Genomic DNA, 16,772 nt, shown 5'->3' with positions numbered 1-16,772 from the left:
AGGCTGATTAGAAATAGTTTTTCAGACACTTTTGAAAGTCAAAAAATTGTATCAACTTCATTACCCTTATTTACATTTTGTTACTTTAAAAAATTCAGTACAGTAAATCAACATGGCCCCTTTTGAAACATGTGTTCACTATGATACATTTGCTAACTTCCATCAGTTTCAGTTTAATAATCCATGTCTTAGATTGGTCCTAAGATGTTCTAAGTTTAAAATTTCACTTTCTGAACAAATAAATTGCTATGCATCGCACAAGAATCTTGCAGATGTTTGTACCTAATACACTTATGTATGTTTTTTTTTGTCTTTGCATCCCGCTTTAAACTCTTGCATGATTGTACATTTTCATGAAGTAATAGATACCAGCAACTGCCTAACAATGTGATTACTTTCAAAACACAGGCACAGAACAAGCAAACAGGAATTCTTGCTGCAGCAAAAGTGATTGAAACAAAAAGTGAGGAAGAGCTGGAAGATTATATTGTGGAAATTGATATCCTGGCATCATGTGATCATGATCATATTGTCAAGCTGCTTGATGCATTTTACTATGAAAACAAGCTGTGGGTAAGTGACATTTCTCCCATTATTAAAAACGCTATTTATGTTAAACATTTAGTTTCTATCTCTGGGACTTTGAACTTTGATCTAATTTCAGATCTCAGTTAAAGAGCACTATCTATGAATGCATAGCTTGCTCACTACTGTACTCCAAAAGATTTTTAGATTCCTTTCCATGTTAAATTAACTGTTTCTTTCCATATGTTCTATTTGCCTGTCTTAGTTCCCTTTTCATTTCTCTTCGTATTTAGTCACATTCTCTTCTGTATTATCTACCTGATATCTGGCATTATGCACCTTTTTTCTAATTCATATTGACTTCCATTTCCTTGCTCATTCACATTACTCTAGTTGCATAATGTTCCCTCCTAATGGGAATGTATGTCAATTTTACTTGAGCTGTCTCCTATTTAAAGTTTGCCCTTTATTCCATTACATTTTAAAGTACGATTTCTTCTTTGAAATAAAAGTTAAACTGACAGTTCAGTGTTAGTGATGATTCTCTGATCAGAAGGTGCATTTTAAATTAAGTTTCTAATTTTTCCTGTTCTTCTCACCGCATTGTTAAGAGATGCATGTTATGACTCACTCGGGTAGCATGCAATTGAGGACAGCTGTCCCCAAAGTCGTCACAAAAATTGGAAGTTTTAAGAAGTATGCAAAGACTCAACATTTACCTACTGCTCAGACTCAGGTTGAAAGAAAGCACAAATCAGGTTTCTCTACTGAACAAGAATGACTTTATTACAAGTGGTTGGATTCTAGTTACAGGTAAACCATTGTAAAACATTAGGGTATAGCACTTGAATTAAAATTCTAATATCCTTATAAATGTCCCCTTAACATTCTCATATTGATCTATATGATTCTTCTGCTGGCCAGCCCATTGCTTCAGTTGTCTTTTCCCCAAATATTTCCACTGGTGTATAGGAGCCACAGTTAAGAGTCACAGCTGACAACAACTGTTGCTGGAAAGATAAAGAGGTTTTCTTCAGATTTATAGTTCTTTATTTTCTTAACTCTAATAATGAACACTAAACAACAATATTCACAAATCCAACCCCTCTTTTCTTAACTACTTACTATCTGGCTCCAACTCTGTAAAAAAAAAGCTGTCCCAATAAGACACTTATAAAATTACTTTTGATAATCAAAGGAGTCCAGGGTTATGCAGGCCGGAAAAGAAGAAATGAGACAATAATCACATTTGGCCTGAAGGGCCAAATATCTGCTCCAGTTTTACATCCTATTTTCCTATGACTCTCGTATCTCGTAATTAATTATGATGTTCAAGTATGCGTATTTGGGTCTTTTTCAGATTGGCATGATATGACTAGTGGGATCCTACAGGGGTCTGTGCAGGGCCCTCATTATCTTACAATCTATATCAATGACTTAGATGAGGAGATCAAAGGGATGGTTGTCAAATTTGCAGATGACACAGGTGGATAAGAAAGTATATTGTGGAAACAACATAAGAGTGACAAAGATAGGTTGAATAAGTAATGTGGGAAAACGTGACATTTTTCACTTTGGCAGCAAGAATGAAAAAAAAACTGAACAGCTACTGAATTCTAAAGTATGACAGAATCTACATGTTCTAGTGCACAAGTCTCAGTGTTAGTATGCAGGTACAGTAAATGATTATGAAGGCTAATAGCCTTTATTACAACAGGAGTTGAGCATAAAAGGAAGAATGTTGTGCTTCAGTTATACAGGGCATTAGTAAGATCACATCTTAAATACTATGTGCAGTTTTGCTCTTGTTATTTAAGGAAGGATGTAAATGTATTGGAGGTGTTTCAGAGGAGGCTTACTTTATTAAAATCTGTTGTTTGTCTTTTGAGGAAATAATACATGTCTAGGCTTGTTTTGGAGTTTGGAAGCATGAAGAGTGACTTAATTGAAATGTATAACATCCTGAATGGTATTGAAAGGCTATTCACTTTGTGGGCCAGTCCAGAACTAGGTGAAGCTGTTAGAAAATGAGGGGTCACATGTTAAGACAGAGATGAGGCAAGAATCTTTTGAGGTTTGTGGAAGTTTCTGTCTCGGAATGTAGTGGAATATTTTTAAGTCAGAGATAGATGAATTCTTGATGGGCAAGGGAAGCAAAGGTTATTGGGATAGATGGGAATATGGAATTCAGAACACAAACAGATCGATCATGGTTTTAGAGTCATAGAGATGTACAGCATGGAAACAGACCCTTTGGTCGAACTCGTCCATGCCGACTAGATATCCCAACCCAATCTAGTCCCACCTGTCAGCACTTGGTTCATAGCCCTCCAAACCCTTTCTATTCATATACCCATCCAGATGCCTTTTAAATGTTGCAATTGTACCAGCCTCCACCAGTTCCGCTGGCAGTTCATTCCATATATGTAACACCCTCTGCGTGAAAACGTTACCCCTTAGGTCTCTTTTATATCTTTCTACTCTCACCCTAAACCTATGCCCTATAGTTCTGGACTCCCCCATCCCAGGGAAAAAGACTTTGTCTATTTATCCTATTCATGCCTCTCATGATTTTATAAACTTCTATAAGGTCACCCCTCAGCCTCCGACACTCCAGGGAAAACAGCCCCAGCCTGTTCAGCCTCTCCCTGCAGCTCAGATCCTCCAACCCTGGCAACATCCTTGTAAATTTTTTCTGAACCCTTTCAAGTTTCACAACATCTTTCCAATAGGAAGGTAACCAGAATTGCACGCAAAATTCCAATAGTGGCCTAACCAATGTCCTGTACAGCTGCAACATGACCTCCCAACTCCTGTACTGAATACTCAGACCAATAAAGAAAAGCATACCAAACACTTCACCATCCTGTCTACCTGCGACTCCACTTTCAAGGAGCTATGAACCTGCACTCCAAGATCTCTTTGTTCAGCAACACTCCCGAGGACCTTACCAAATACAGCACCTCACATTTATCTAAATTAAACTCCATCTGCCACTTCTCAGCCTAATGGCCTATCCGATCAAGATCCCTTGTAATCAGAGGTAACCTTCTTCGCTGTCCACTACAGCTCCAATTTTGGTGTCATTTGTGAACTTGCTAACTATACCTCTTATGCTTCCATATTGAAAAGTGCAGTTACCCTGAAGAGTGAATGATTTCCTCCTGCCTCTAGTTTGTATGTTTGTATGATTACACAAAGGTTGGTGATATACAGTTCATTCTGCTATAACACCTTTCGTTAAAAGTAAATTCACTACAACACGATTGGCAAACTGGGGACACTTATTTCTAAAGTGCATTCTTTTAAAACGTGTGTTGGCCGTAACACAATTATATCTCCAACACTTAAAGCGCTGTTTCTAAAGCACAATTTTTCTATAATGCAGAGTTGCTCGAATACAATCATAGTATTATAGAAGGACTACCTGTATTAGTATTGTAGAGGAGAGTAAAATTGCAGTAGGTATTGATAGAGTGAGCAAAGCAGTGACGGTTGGATTTCAGTGCTTGTGAAGGTGAGACTATCCATTTTGCACTAAAGTAAGAGTATAGCTCCATGCTGTTTGGATGGGGAAAAAGCTGAGAATAGCGCAGGTCCAAAAAAAATTGTGGGTTCATGAACAGTTCAGAAAAGTGAAAGGTTTGGTATTGTCGTGTTACTGGACATATAGTGCAGAAGTCTGACTAATGATACAGATATGAGTCCAAATCCCACCCAGGTAGCTGAGATCTTTATTCTGGATCAGTGGTGCTGGAAGAGCACAGCAGTTCAGGCAGCATCCAACAAGCAGCAAAATCGACGTTTCGGGCAAAAGCCCTTCAGGAATAAAGGCAGTGAGCTGGAAGCATGTAGAGATAAGATAGGGGAAGGTGGGGGTGGGGAGAGTGTAGCATAGAGTACAATGGGTGAGTGGGGGAGGGGATGAAGGTGATAGGTCAGGGAGGAAAGGGTGGAGTGGATAGGTGGAAAAGGAGCAAGTCCGGACAAGTCATGGGGACAGTGCTGAGCTGGAAGTTTGAAACTAGGATGAGGTGGGGGAAGGGGAAATGAGGAAACTGTTGAAGTCCACATTGATGCCCTGGGGTTGAAGTGTTTCGAGGCGGAAGATGAGGCATTCTTCCTCCAGGCGTCTGGTGGTGAGGGAGCGGCGGTGAAGGAGGCCCAGGACCTCCATGTCCTCGGCAGAGTGGGAGGGGGAGTTGAAATGTTTGGCCAGGGGGTGGTGTGGGTATCTCGGAGATGTTCCCTAAAGCGCTCTGCTAGGAGGTGCCCAGTCTCCCCAATGTAGAGGAGACTGCTTGGGGAGCAATGGATGCAATAAATGATATTAGTGGATGTGCAGGTAAAACTTTGGATGTGGAAGGCTCCTTTAGGGCCTTGGGAGGAGGTCCCGCCCCGTGGCCCAACATTTCAACTCCCCCTCCCACTCTGCTGAGGACATGGCGGTCTTGGGTCTCCTTCACCGCCGCTCCCTCACTACCAGATGCCTGGAGGAAGAACGCCTCATCTTCTGTCTCGGAACACTTCAACCCCAGGGCATCAATGTGGACTTCAACAGTTTCCTCATTTCCCCTTCCCCCACCTCATCCTAGTTTCAAACTTCCAGCTCAGCACTGTCACCATGACTTGTCCGGACTTGTCCGACCTGCCTAGTTCCTTTTCCACCTATCCACTCCACCCTTTCCTCCCTGACCTATCACCTTCATCCCCACTCGCCCATTGTACTCTATGCTACACTCTCCCCACCCCCACCTTCCCCAAGCTTATCTCTCCATGCTTCCAGCTCACTGCCTTTTATTCCAGATGAAGGGCTTTTGCCTGAAACGTCAATTCGCTGCTTGTTGGATGCTGCCTGAACTGCTGTGCTCTTCCAGCACCACTGATCCAGAATCTGGTTTCCAGCATCTGCAGTCATTGTTTTTACCTAGCTGAGATCTTTATGTTCAGTTGATGAAGTAAATCTTGAAAGATAAATTAGTATCAGTAAATGATTTTCAGGAAGGAAATCTCCTGTTTCTACCCATCATGCCCATGATTGATGCCATACTCTTAGCAAATGTGGGGCAGTTAAGAATTGACCACATTGCTGTGGGTCTGGAGTAACATTTAGTAAGACCAAGTGAAAATAGCAGTTTCCTTCCCTAAAGGACATTATGAACCAGATTTTTTTTTCTGACAATTGAAAGTAGCATTACAGGTAAATAGGATAGTGAAGAAGGCATTTGGTGTGCTTTCCTTTATTGGTAAGAGCATAGAGTATAGGCGTTTGGGAGGTCATGTTGCGGCCGTACAGGACATTGGTTAGGCCGTTTTTGGAATATTGAGTGCAATTCTGGTCTCCCTCCTATAGGAAAGATGTTGTGAAACTTGAAGGGGTTCAGAAAAGATTTACAAGGATGTTGCCAGGGTTGGATGATTTGAGCTATAGGGAGAGGCTGAATTGTCTGCATTTCCTGGGGTGTTGGAAGCTGAGGGGTGACCTTATAGAGGATTATAAAATCATGAGGACATGTACAGGGTAGGTAGACAGGTCTTTTCCCTGGGGTAGGGGAAGTTCATAACTAGAGGGCATAGGTTTATGGTGAGCGGAAAAGATTTAAAAGGGACCCAAGGGGCAGCTTTTTCACACAAGGTGGTGTGTGAATGGAATGAGTTGCCAGAAGAGATGGTGGAAGCTGGTACAAATGCAATATTTAAAAGGCATCTGGATGGGTGTATGAATAGGAAAGATTTAGAGGGATATGGGACAAATGCTGGCAAATGGGACTAAATCAGTTTAGGATATCTGGTTGGCATGGACAAGTTGGACCATGCTGTACATCTTTATAACTTTGTGACAATGGTCATGGTCATCATTAGAATCTTGATTCCAGACTTTTATTGAATTCAGATTCCACTATCTGCTATGTTGGAATTTGAACCCAGGTCCCCAGAATATTAACGACAAAAACAGAAATTGCTGAAAAAATGCAACAGGTCTGGCAGCTTTGAGAAAGAGTCACTGGACCTAAATCGTTACGTATGATTTTTATTCACAGATGCTGCCAGACCTGCTGAGTTTTTTCAGCAATTTCTGTTTTTGTTTCCAATTTACAGCAGCCGTAGTTCAATCAGTATTCCTCAGAATATTACCTGGGTCTTTGCATTAGCAGTCCAATGATAATACCACTCGGCTCCTGGACCTAGCAAACAATTCAAGGGTAAGTACGGCTCAGCAATAACTGCTAGCTTTGCAAGCAATACCCACAACCTGTGATTGAACTTTTAAAAATAAAATGATCAGGTACAAAAAAGAAGAGTTATTAGAAAACTAGGATACGAAGGGCAGGAGCTTGTGCTGCAGCATTACACAACTCTTGTTCATTCACACCTAGGGTACTGGGTATACTTCTGCTCAGCGAATTGTTACAACCCATATCGACAAAGATAACTGTAGAGCTCTTCGTGCGATTTGAAATAATATCCCCTGAGCAGGGAGATAACTGTATTCCTAGTGACAATCTTGAAATTTACGCCAATATTTCAAGTTTCAAGACTTTTACTGTAACATATAAACTTAATACACAATCAATGAAATGCTTAAGCACTTTTGCTGTATTTAGCAAAGATAATCTATATTACTGTCTTCACACAAACAGTACTTCCAAGCTATATGTTTTCTTTATCCATTTTGCTCTCCACAACATTACAGCCTTATAGGATCACAGGATTACAGCTCTTGTCTTTGATCCAGTATTTTTCCATGTTTAAATAGAATTGTTTCTGGCTGTTTTTGGTAATCTGTTACACCTCTGGACCTGATTTGGATCACTACATTGGGGGCTGTTTGGTTTGCTGTGTCTGTGCCATTTGTTAAGGAGCAACAAAGTTTGTTCCTTTACCTTGATGGTTTTAAGTGTATTTTCTTTTTGGATAATTATCATATCCCCTTTTAAAGCCTTGATCAAAATGCTTTCTCCAAATACTTAGGTGGTGCGTACCAAGTGTTAACCATTTGCTGTCTTCTGTTACCATTGGTTCTTTTGACATTCGATTTAAGTTGCAGTCCTCTGATTGTCAGCCTTTCTGCGATGTTTCTCTATTTATTCTACCTAGGCTCTTCATGATTTTTGAACACATTTATTATGTACCCTCTCAACCTCCCTTTCTCTAAGGAGGACAGCCACAATTCATCAAACGCAATCCTGGAAAACTTGTCCTTTTCAAAATGTGGTGCGTGGTTGAAATGTGATGCATAAATATTGCAAAGATTAATTACTAATGAATCAGGTGATGAGTGATTCATACTGAGAGCTGGTTCATAATTGCCTGCTGATTTGTTATCCAGGGATAGAGAGCCGCTAAGACATACCACTGGGCAGTGATCATATGGGAGGCTGAGTCTTTCTTGCAGTGTGTTAGTTTCACAGAATTCTCTAGGACTATGAGACATTGTTTATTATATTTTGGGGCCACATTAACACTCCACCCACATCTATCAGACGTCATAGCACTGAGTACTTCCTGTAAGTGATGCAGATGAACTAATGCCTGATTGCAAGAGATTCTAGAGTTTGCACTTGTGTTGGAATACTATGTTGACTGTTTTAGCTTTGTTCTTATGCATTTGTTAGGTTATCGGACTAGAGTTACAGGGGATTAGTCTATGAAGATTCCATTTTTAAATATACTACCTCTTACGAAGTTTCCAGGTATAATTTATGAAATCCCCAGATTTATTTTCTTTCTGGATAGGGACTGTTCTTAAACTTCTGTGATCTGCTCAAAGTGTATCTCAGATGTCAGTTATATCACATCACTCTTCATCCCCTACCAGCAGTCTGCCTTCAGATACTTGTACCATTAGCAACTGACCATCTCTCAAGATATGTCACTTGACAAACAGCTTCTGGACCTCAGCCTACTTCCAACACCCTGTAAACAAAGAGTTAAACTTTACGTGTTTATTCATGGTTACAATACTAAAAACAGCTGGGTGGGAGTTCAGATTGAAAGCAGCAGAAGCACTTTTTTGGACCATTGTATGTAATCATTTGCAAATGTGTTCAGAAGGACTATGGTATGCTACCCTTGATTCCTTGAATATATTGTGCTTTTAGCAGCCATCTTATCCAGAGAACCTCTTTTTGATGCACCAACTTGAGATTACAAAAATGTCCATGTTATCTGGCTAGGAACCAGTAACTTCTTTTAAGAAGTAGACAATGTTTGATCTCTGAGGTAAGTAGTAAGTAAAATGACAAGGTTCCGTGGTTTTGAACAAACAACAATCAACATTACTATACAAATTTAGAATATTACTATGCAAAGTTAAAACAATATCTGAAGAATGTCCAGAATTAACAGGAAGTAAATATGTTTAAATAGCAAATTGTGGTTGAGCACCCTCGCACACTTATGTTGTAAGGTGTATGTCATTTGTTCAAAATTTAATCTCAATTATTTAAGGCACCTCAGTGAGATTTGCTGATTGATTTGTGCAGATGGGGCCATTTGTGGATGCTGAGCATGATGAGAGGTGAACTGCTGTGTGTTTGCAATACAGGGGAAGAAGCCTCCACACTGCAGCAGTCAAGATCTCTTTCTCTGCAGTGAAGTAACCAAAGCCTGGAAGATAGCTAGAGATTCTCTCCCACTGGCTGGTGTAAACTCTTTCCTCTAACTAGTGACTGCAAGATGTTACAATTGGTATACCAACCACGCTATATCATCTGTAAAGAATTGAAAGGGTCTGGAAATAAAGGGATTGGAGAACAAAAGATCTTAGGAAGCAAAGTGGAGACCTCATCAAATACCATGGATTGGTACTATTGAACTGTCTCCCTACTAATTTTTCTTCCACCCATATTTGCTTATTAAGTCTAGAAACCTGGTCAGTTTTCTTCTGTTAACCGAAGTCCCCATTAAATTGGGGACTTGGAATACTTCTTTTTTGTGATGACCCTGGTAATCATGGGGTTCAAGTATCAGCAGACTCTTTTCTAACTGGATCATGTCAATTTCTAAATCTTTAAACTTGTATTATATGTAAATAGTTCAGTTTATTCCATTTTATTTTCATTTGTTTTGCATAATAAACTTGCAGTTTATAATAAAAACTAAATCTGCAACATTGTGTGTTTGTGTTTTGATGAAAGACCGTTAAGTTAAATCAAAAACAAAAATGATCTTTTAAGCCAAATGGGATCTTACCTATCCAGTCATACTACATCAAATGGCAAATGTAGTTAGAACAGATCCTGTGGATTTCTCGGTGACACACACGTGCGTGCACACGCCATTGTGGATCACCAAATCTCATGAAGCTTTGATTCCTTGAAACACTCTCAATAGCCTCTCCACTGTGGACTGTCATGATCCACCGCTTCAGTCATGGTAGTTCAATCTGCTTTCCTGGGACTGCATTTCCCTGAATTCTTGAAACTCTACACAGCACCTGCTCATGGGCACAATCCCAACTTTTCTGCAGACAGACCGCTTTACCAGGCTTAATTGCAGTTAGTAGAATTCTCCAAGCTCCAATCTTAGCTGCATCAAGAAAGTACTCCTTGTGAACTTCCTTCACCTCGACTCTGTTACATGGCAATATTGACGGTTCACAAACCCACACAGCTCCCAGGGTCTTTCTTGAGTCTCAGCCTGCACTTGTAATTGCATAAATAGTTACCAGGATTTCTCCAAATCTTAACTGTTCAGAGTCGGCTAAAGGAGCATCCTAAATAAAAACCAAAAGAACTGCAGATGCTTTAAATCTGAGACAAAAATAGAAATTGCTGGAAAAACGCAACAGGTCTGGGAGCATCTGTGGAGAGAAATTAGTTAATGTTTCAGGTGGAGTGACCGTTCCTCAGAACTAAGGGAGGGTCACTTCCAACCTGAAAAATTAACTCTGATTGCCCTCCACAAATGCTGCCATTCCTGCTGAGCTTTTGTCTACAGCAACATTCTGTCTGGGATAGACCGTCCTCTACCTACAGTGGAGCAGCTAACTTTTGATGTTGTCAGGTGGCTTACCTTTTATGAGAAAGTGAGGACTGCAGATGCTGGAGACCACAGTTGAAAAATGTGGTGCTGGAAAAACGCAGCAGGCCAGGCAGTGTCCAAGGAGCAGGAGAATCGACGTTTCGGGCATAAGCCCTTCTTCAGGAACCTTTTAATGACCAGTCTCAACCTCATGGTCTTTTTTTTTTGCACTAGTTCCAATCCTGCTGACCCTCTGTGTGTTCCCAACTCTGCAGATGACTAGGCCCTTTAAAGGTTTAGAAAAATAGCATTGACAATGCGCAACCTTTCATGCTGGCACTGCACCAAGACTCCCAGGGCCTAGCGGGAGCTTTCTTGTGAAAGCTGAATCTTACAATCCCCCACCCCCAACATTATAACAACAGAATAATCAAAGGGATTAAGTGACATAACAGCCAGATAGACTTTTGTAACACATATATGTACACATGATTGAGCAAGGCATTTTTCTCTGAACTCGTTTTCTGCTTAAGGCTTTGTTTCTGTATAACTTTAATTTTTAATACATTTTATTAAAATGTCATAGGAACAGGCGTGGGCCATTCAACCCCTTGAGCCTCTTCCACCATTCACTGAGTTCATGGCTAATTTGTGGCCTAATTCCATATGCCAACCTGACCCATATCTCTCAATATCTTTGCTTAAAAAATTTTTATCCATCTCTGACTTAAAATTAACAACTGATTCAGCATCCATTGCCATTTATAGTAGAGAATTCCAAACATCTACCATCCTTTGCGTGTAATGTCTATCCTAAACTATGTCCACATGTTCTAGAATCTCGAATCAATGCAAACAGTTTATCCATCCTTGAAGACTTGATCAGATCATCCTTTAACCTTCTAAATTCGAGAGAAAACAGACCTAATTTGTGTAATGTCTCCTCATAAAATAATCCCTGAATTTAGCTTTCATTCATTCTTGGGGTTGATAAAATGTGGAGCTGGAAAAGCCACTGCAGGTCAAGCAGCATCAGAAGAGCAGGAGAATCAATGTTTTGGGCAGGATCCTTCCATAGAACTAGGAGTGGGGACAGAAGAGGGTTGAGAAATAAATAAAAGAAAAGGGGGGTTGGGCTGTGGGAAAGTTAGGTGGGATGGCGATAAGTGGGTGCATGTAGGAGGTGATTGAGATTGGTCAGTGGGAAGGGTGGAGCAGACAGGCAGGAAGGAAGATGGACAGGTTAGATTGGGTCAAGGGTTGGGTGGACAGGGACGGCTGGACCTGGAATGCGGTGGGGAGTGGACAGATTTGGAAGCTTGTGAATTCTGTTGAGACATAGGGTTGTAAGCAGAAGATTAGGTGTTGTTCCTCCAGTTTGCGTTTTGCCTTATTTCGAAGGTGGAGGAAGCCAAGGATGGACGTGTCATTAAGGGATGAGAGGAGGAGTTAAAATGGCTGGCAACCAGGAGGTGGGGTTGATTGGAGCATGAAGACCTTAGATGTTCCCTGAACTGGTCCCCGAGTTTGCGTTCAGTCTCTCTGGTATAGAGTAGAGGAGACCACATCCGGAGCAACAGATGCAGTAAATCGAGTTGGAGGAAATGCAGATAAATCTCTGCTGGACTTGGAATGATTCTTTGGGGCCTTGAATGGAGATAAGAGGGGAGATGTGGTGATAGATGTTGTGTCTCCTGCAGTTGCAGGGAAAGGTGCTAGGTGTGGAGGAGAGGTTGATGGGGAGTGTGGACCAATGAGGGAGTTGCGGAGGGAACGTTCCCTATGATGGGGAAAGAAAAGTCTTTTTGGTGGTGGGGGTCAGACTGCAGGTGGAGAAAATGATGGAGGATGAAGTATTGGGTTTGAAGATTGGGGTGGAATGTGAGGACCAAGGGAATATTCTTGCAAACCTATGTTGTACTCCCTCTAAGGCCAATATCTGTATATCCTTCCTAAGGTACAGTGCCCAGACTTGCTCGCATGACTTTAAGTGGGGCCTAATCAGGGTTTTGTATAACTGCAGCATAACGTTTGTGACCTCATACTTCAGCCCTCTAGATATAAAGGCCAACATTCTATTAACTAACCTGATTATTTTCTACACCTGTTCATGGCATTTTAACAATATATGCATCTAACCACACAGGTCTCTTTGGATATTTACTGTATTTAACAAATCTCACATTTACTTTGAAATCCATCAGACCCAGTTTTCTCCATTCACTTAGACTATTAATATGTCTTTGTAATTTTATGCTATCATCTACACTGTCTATGGTGCCGCTTAACTTTATGTCATCAACCGATTTTGATATGTAAATTTGTATGCCATTATCCAAGGCATTAATTAAAAAAAATAATTGAGACCCTATCCGTTATCCCTACTTTCTGTCCTGTGACACTCAACTAATTTCCCAGCCCTGTCAGTGATCCGACCTCCATTCCGTGGACTTCTGCTTAAGTCTCTTATATGGGACTTTATATGGACTTTGAAACCGTATTTAATAACATCCGACATTAAATAAGGGTCTCACAGGATATAGTTCAAAGCTGAGTAAGTGGAAGTGCAAATGAGCTATCGTCACCTTGAATGATGGAGCATTCATTAGAGTAAATTGTGTACAAAGGTTGTTGGCCGTTGCACCATTGTTTTAAGACCTATGTTGACCTGTCTCTAACTGGCAACCTTCTCTTTACACAGATTCTGATAGAGTTCTGTGCTGGAGGAGCTGTAGATGCAGTAATGCTGGGTAAGTTCTGTTGAATTGTGCCGTAAGTTATTCTGACATTGGCTGTGTCTAGCTTTAATCTTTGTGCTGAAAATAATAATAAGAAGAAATAGATGTTTAGATGGTGCAACATGGAAACAGACATTTATCCAAACAGCCCATGTTGCCATTTACACCATGAATAAATTGTCCAGTTCACATTTCCGTGTATCTATAATCGTTTATCTCAGTTTATTTTGATTTATCTAACCTTCAGTAGTTTCAACCTCACCTACTAACCCTGGAAATAATGGCCTACTAACTGTCTGTCTGAAGCAATTTCCCTGTCCTCTGGCCAAAATTACCTTAATTTAATTTTGTTTCAGTGGCTTTTTGTTTCAGAGTCTCAACCAAAGGAAACAGCTTGGTTCACTCTGTTTTGTCACATCCTTTAATCATTTCAAACACGCCATTATCGCTCTTTAATTTACTTCAATAGGGTGAAAACGATTGATTTTTCTCCACTTCCCCTCAAAATTTTTCTTCTTATCGGGCATCATTCTAAAAATCCACTCTATACCGTCTCTAAAAGCCTAACCTTTTTTCTGAAATGTGAACCTTTTCCTAAATTACTGCATAGAGTTCTCTAACATCTTAAGATTTTATATCTGCTTATTTTAACACCTTGTGTTTTATATTTCTGTATCTCTCTTGTTTAAAAGCTTCAATTTCTTTAGCTTGTTTCATGGCCTTATCACCCTGAGGTGCTGATATCTTTACTGTCCTGTGAATAGCCAGTAATACCCATGTTTCTTGAATGAGTAAACAAAAATATTTCTCCTAAATCTCTCTACCCTTTCCCCAGTGCTGACTTAAAATGTATTCATAGTCATTCTTGCTGTAACAAAACTAAATGTTGCCACCTCACAATTTCCAATTGAATGCCCTCTCTCACTTTATAACTGATTACTCCATCTTACTTTTATCTTGTAAAGAACCTGATATTTTCATTCCATTTGTAAATTTAACACCATGCCATCTAGCCCAGTATCCAAATTGTTGCCATACACAGTGAGATTCACATGGATGCAAATGTTCACATTCAACCCTTTGGAAAACTGTCTGTAATCTCGCTCTGTTCTCTCTTCTAACCAACTCTTTCGTGTAGTTTGCCATCCACATGCAATAGGTTTGAACCCTTGATCATCATAATAAAGATTTTCCTAAAGTCACGCCACACTTATGTTTACTAATTTATTCCCATTTGAAATGCCAAACACAGTTGTCCTTTTTGAAAATTCATGCTGGCTGCTTCTATTTTCTCTTCATACTCATGGTAATTTAATCCATATTTAAAGATGAAAGTTTCTTTCTACCACAAATGTTCACTGCCCTGCTTTTACCCAGAGGAACTGTTTCCTGTTTTAAAAGCGGTTCCACATTGAGTATTTTCCAGTTCCCTGACTTGCAGCCACACCCAATAATGCTCGGAAATGCTATTTCTTGGGACTGTACAGTTTCTCCCCTTATCTTCTGCCTGATCTTATGAAGTATTCGAGCAGACATTTGTATTTACAATATTCCTTTCACTCTCATCCACATCTCCAATAAAAATCTGGTGCACAAATATTTATTAAACACTTCATCCTATATTGATCATTATTTACAGATTAATAGTCCTCTTCTGCAATTTCACCTTGTTTTTAACAATTCTCTTTTTACTGATAAACTTTGCAAGAACACAAGAAGTAACAGTAAGGGATACCATTTGGCTGTCAAGCCTTCTCTGTCATTAAGTGCGATTATGGCTGGTCTTAGGTATCAACCCAACTTCCCCACCCCTCTCAAACACCTAAATGCCCTGAGAGACCAAAAATCTGTCTGTCATCTTTAAATGTGCTCAATGATTGAGCATTGATAAGCCTTTGGGGTAGAGAATCAATTTTTTTTGTATTGTAATGAATGAATTGACATTTTTCTTCATATTTTTTCAGTTTTTCCTATCTTACTGTTAACATTTTCCCCTCAGGTTCTGATATACATCTTTAGTTTATTGTTATTCTGTAATCTTTACAGACCTTTCCTCAATTTTTTATTTGTCCACAGCATCTTTATACTTCTAGGAATGAGGGGGAGGTAATGGCCCACTGGTATTATTGCTGGACTCTTAGTCCAGGTAATGGTCTGGCAGAGAGCAGAATTTGAATTCAATATAAATCTAGAATTAAGAGTCTAATGGTGATCATGATTCCATTATCGATTGTCAGAAAAACCCATCTGCTTCTTAAGACAAGGAAATTGCCATCCTTATCTGGTTTGGAATATATGTCCAGATGGACAACAATGTGGTTGGGATGGAAAATAAATGCTGATCAAGCTAGTGGCACCCTGTGAATGAATTATTTTAAAAATTCCCCTTTAAACAAAACATTAAAATGATTGATTTTGTGTAATTTTGCAATTTTTTTTAAAGCATTCCACTTCTAAAATTATAAACCAATTTATGACCCAATCCCTCTCCCCTCACCATCTATATACTCCTCTCCCATCACCTTCATCCCTTCACCTGACCACCTCTATCACCTCCGCTTCGTCCAATTCCCTTCATAATACCTCTGTGCCATCTCTGTCAAACATCTCAATGTTGTCCCACACACTTTCTCATTCTTTCAATCCGCCATTCCCCATCTCTATCCCTCCACGCCCCCCTCCTCTTCCGCGCCCCCCCTCCTCTTCCGCGCCCCCCCTTCTTCTTCCGCGCCCCCCTTCTTCTTCCGCGCCCCCCCTTCTTCTTCCGCGCCCCCCCCTTCTTCTTCCGCGCCCCCCCTTCTTCTTCCGCGCCCCCCCTTCTCATCCGCGGGCCCCCCCTTCTCTTCCACGCTCTTTTCTTTTTCTTTGAGGAAGTTGGAGAACATCAGGAAGACCCTGCATCCCAGAAAATAAACTCAACTCCAGATCACATTGAGCTGCTGTTGGTTTTCCATATTTGGCTCATTGGAGGTCTCCTGTGGCAAAAAGCAAGTACTACAGCAAGAGGGAGTCTAGTGTTTTCACTCAGGTCAGAAATGGCTGGATCCTTATTCACTGAGTAGTATTCAGTGGTACGTCTCAGAATACTGTCAGCCTTTCATGAGCCTGATATTTCTGGCATGGTATCAAGGTCAGTCTAGCTCATACCCATAATATTCAGCATTATCTTTCTAACCTTGCTGCTACATACTCTTGTTTTATAGAATTGGAAAGAGCTCTGACTGAGCCTCAAATTCGAGTAATTTGTAAGCATACACTGGAAGCTCTGAGCTACCTCCATGACAACAAGGTGATCCACCGAGACTTGAAAGCAGGGAATATCCTGCTCACAATGGAAGGAGATGTCAAACTGGGTAAAACTTATTTTCTTTTATTCAATAGTATTCTTAAGGTCAAAGTGTGGCGCTGGAAAAGCACAGCAGCTCAGGCAGCATCTGAGGGCAAGAGAATCGATGTTTTGGGCGTAGGCCCTTCATCAGGAATGTTATTCGTATTTTGTCTGAAAGTCTGCATGTAACAGTGTCTGTGATGTAAGAAAAAAAA

The 16,772-nt window shown here is 40.4% G+C and overlaps 1 protein-coding gene across 4 annotated transcripts in view; it reads left to right on the top strand.

The window, feature by feature from the left end:
• The window catches only part of slka (STE20-like kinase a), a 170,543-nt gene that overhangs the window by 76,612 nt on the left and 77,159 nt on the right, over positions 1–16,772 (top strand). For 3 of the 4 annotated variants that reach the window (XM_060842164.1, XM_060842162.1, XM_060842161.1), the window contains exons 2-4: positions 409–573; positions 13,193–13,241; positions 16,433–16,582. In XM_060842164.1, the coding sequence (XP_060698147.1) occupies positions 409–573; positions 13,193–13,241; positions 16,433–16,582 (364 nt within the window). Of the gene's footprint in view, positions 1–408; positions 574–6,624; positions 6,729–13,192; positions 13,242–16,432; positions 16,583–16,772 lie in introns of those variants that run through there. The other variant, XM_060842165.1, reaches the window with a different exon arrangement.

The sequence above is a fragment of the Hemiscyllium ocellatum genome, chromosome 22 (assembly GCF_020745735.1).
Source record: "Hemiscyllium ocellatum isolate sHemOce1 chromosome 22, sHemOce1.pat.X.cur, whole genome shotgun sequence".
Taxonomy (NCBI): Eukaryota; Metazoa; Chordata; class Chondrichthyes; order Orectolobiformes; family Hemiscylliidae; genus Hemiscyllium; species Hemiscyllium ocellatum.
This window is presented reverse-complemented; position numbering and strand designations above follow the sequence as displayed.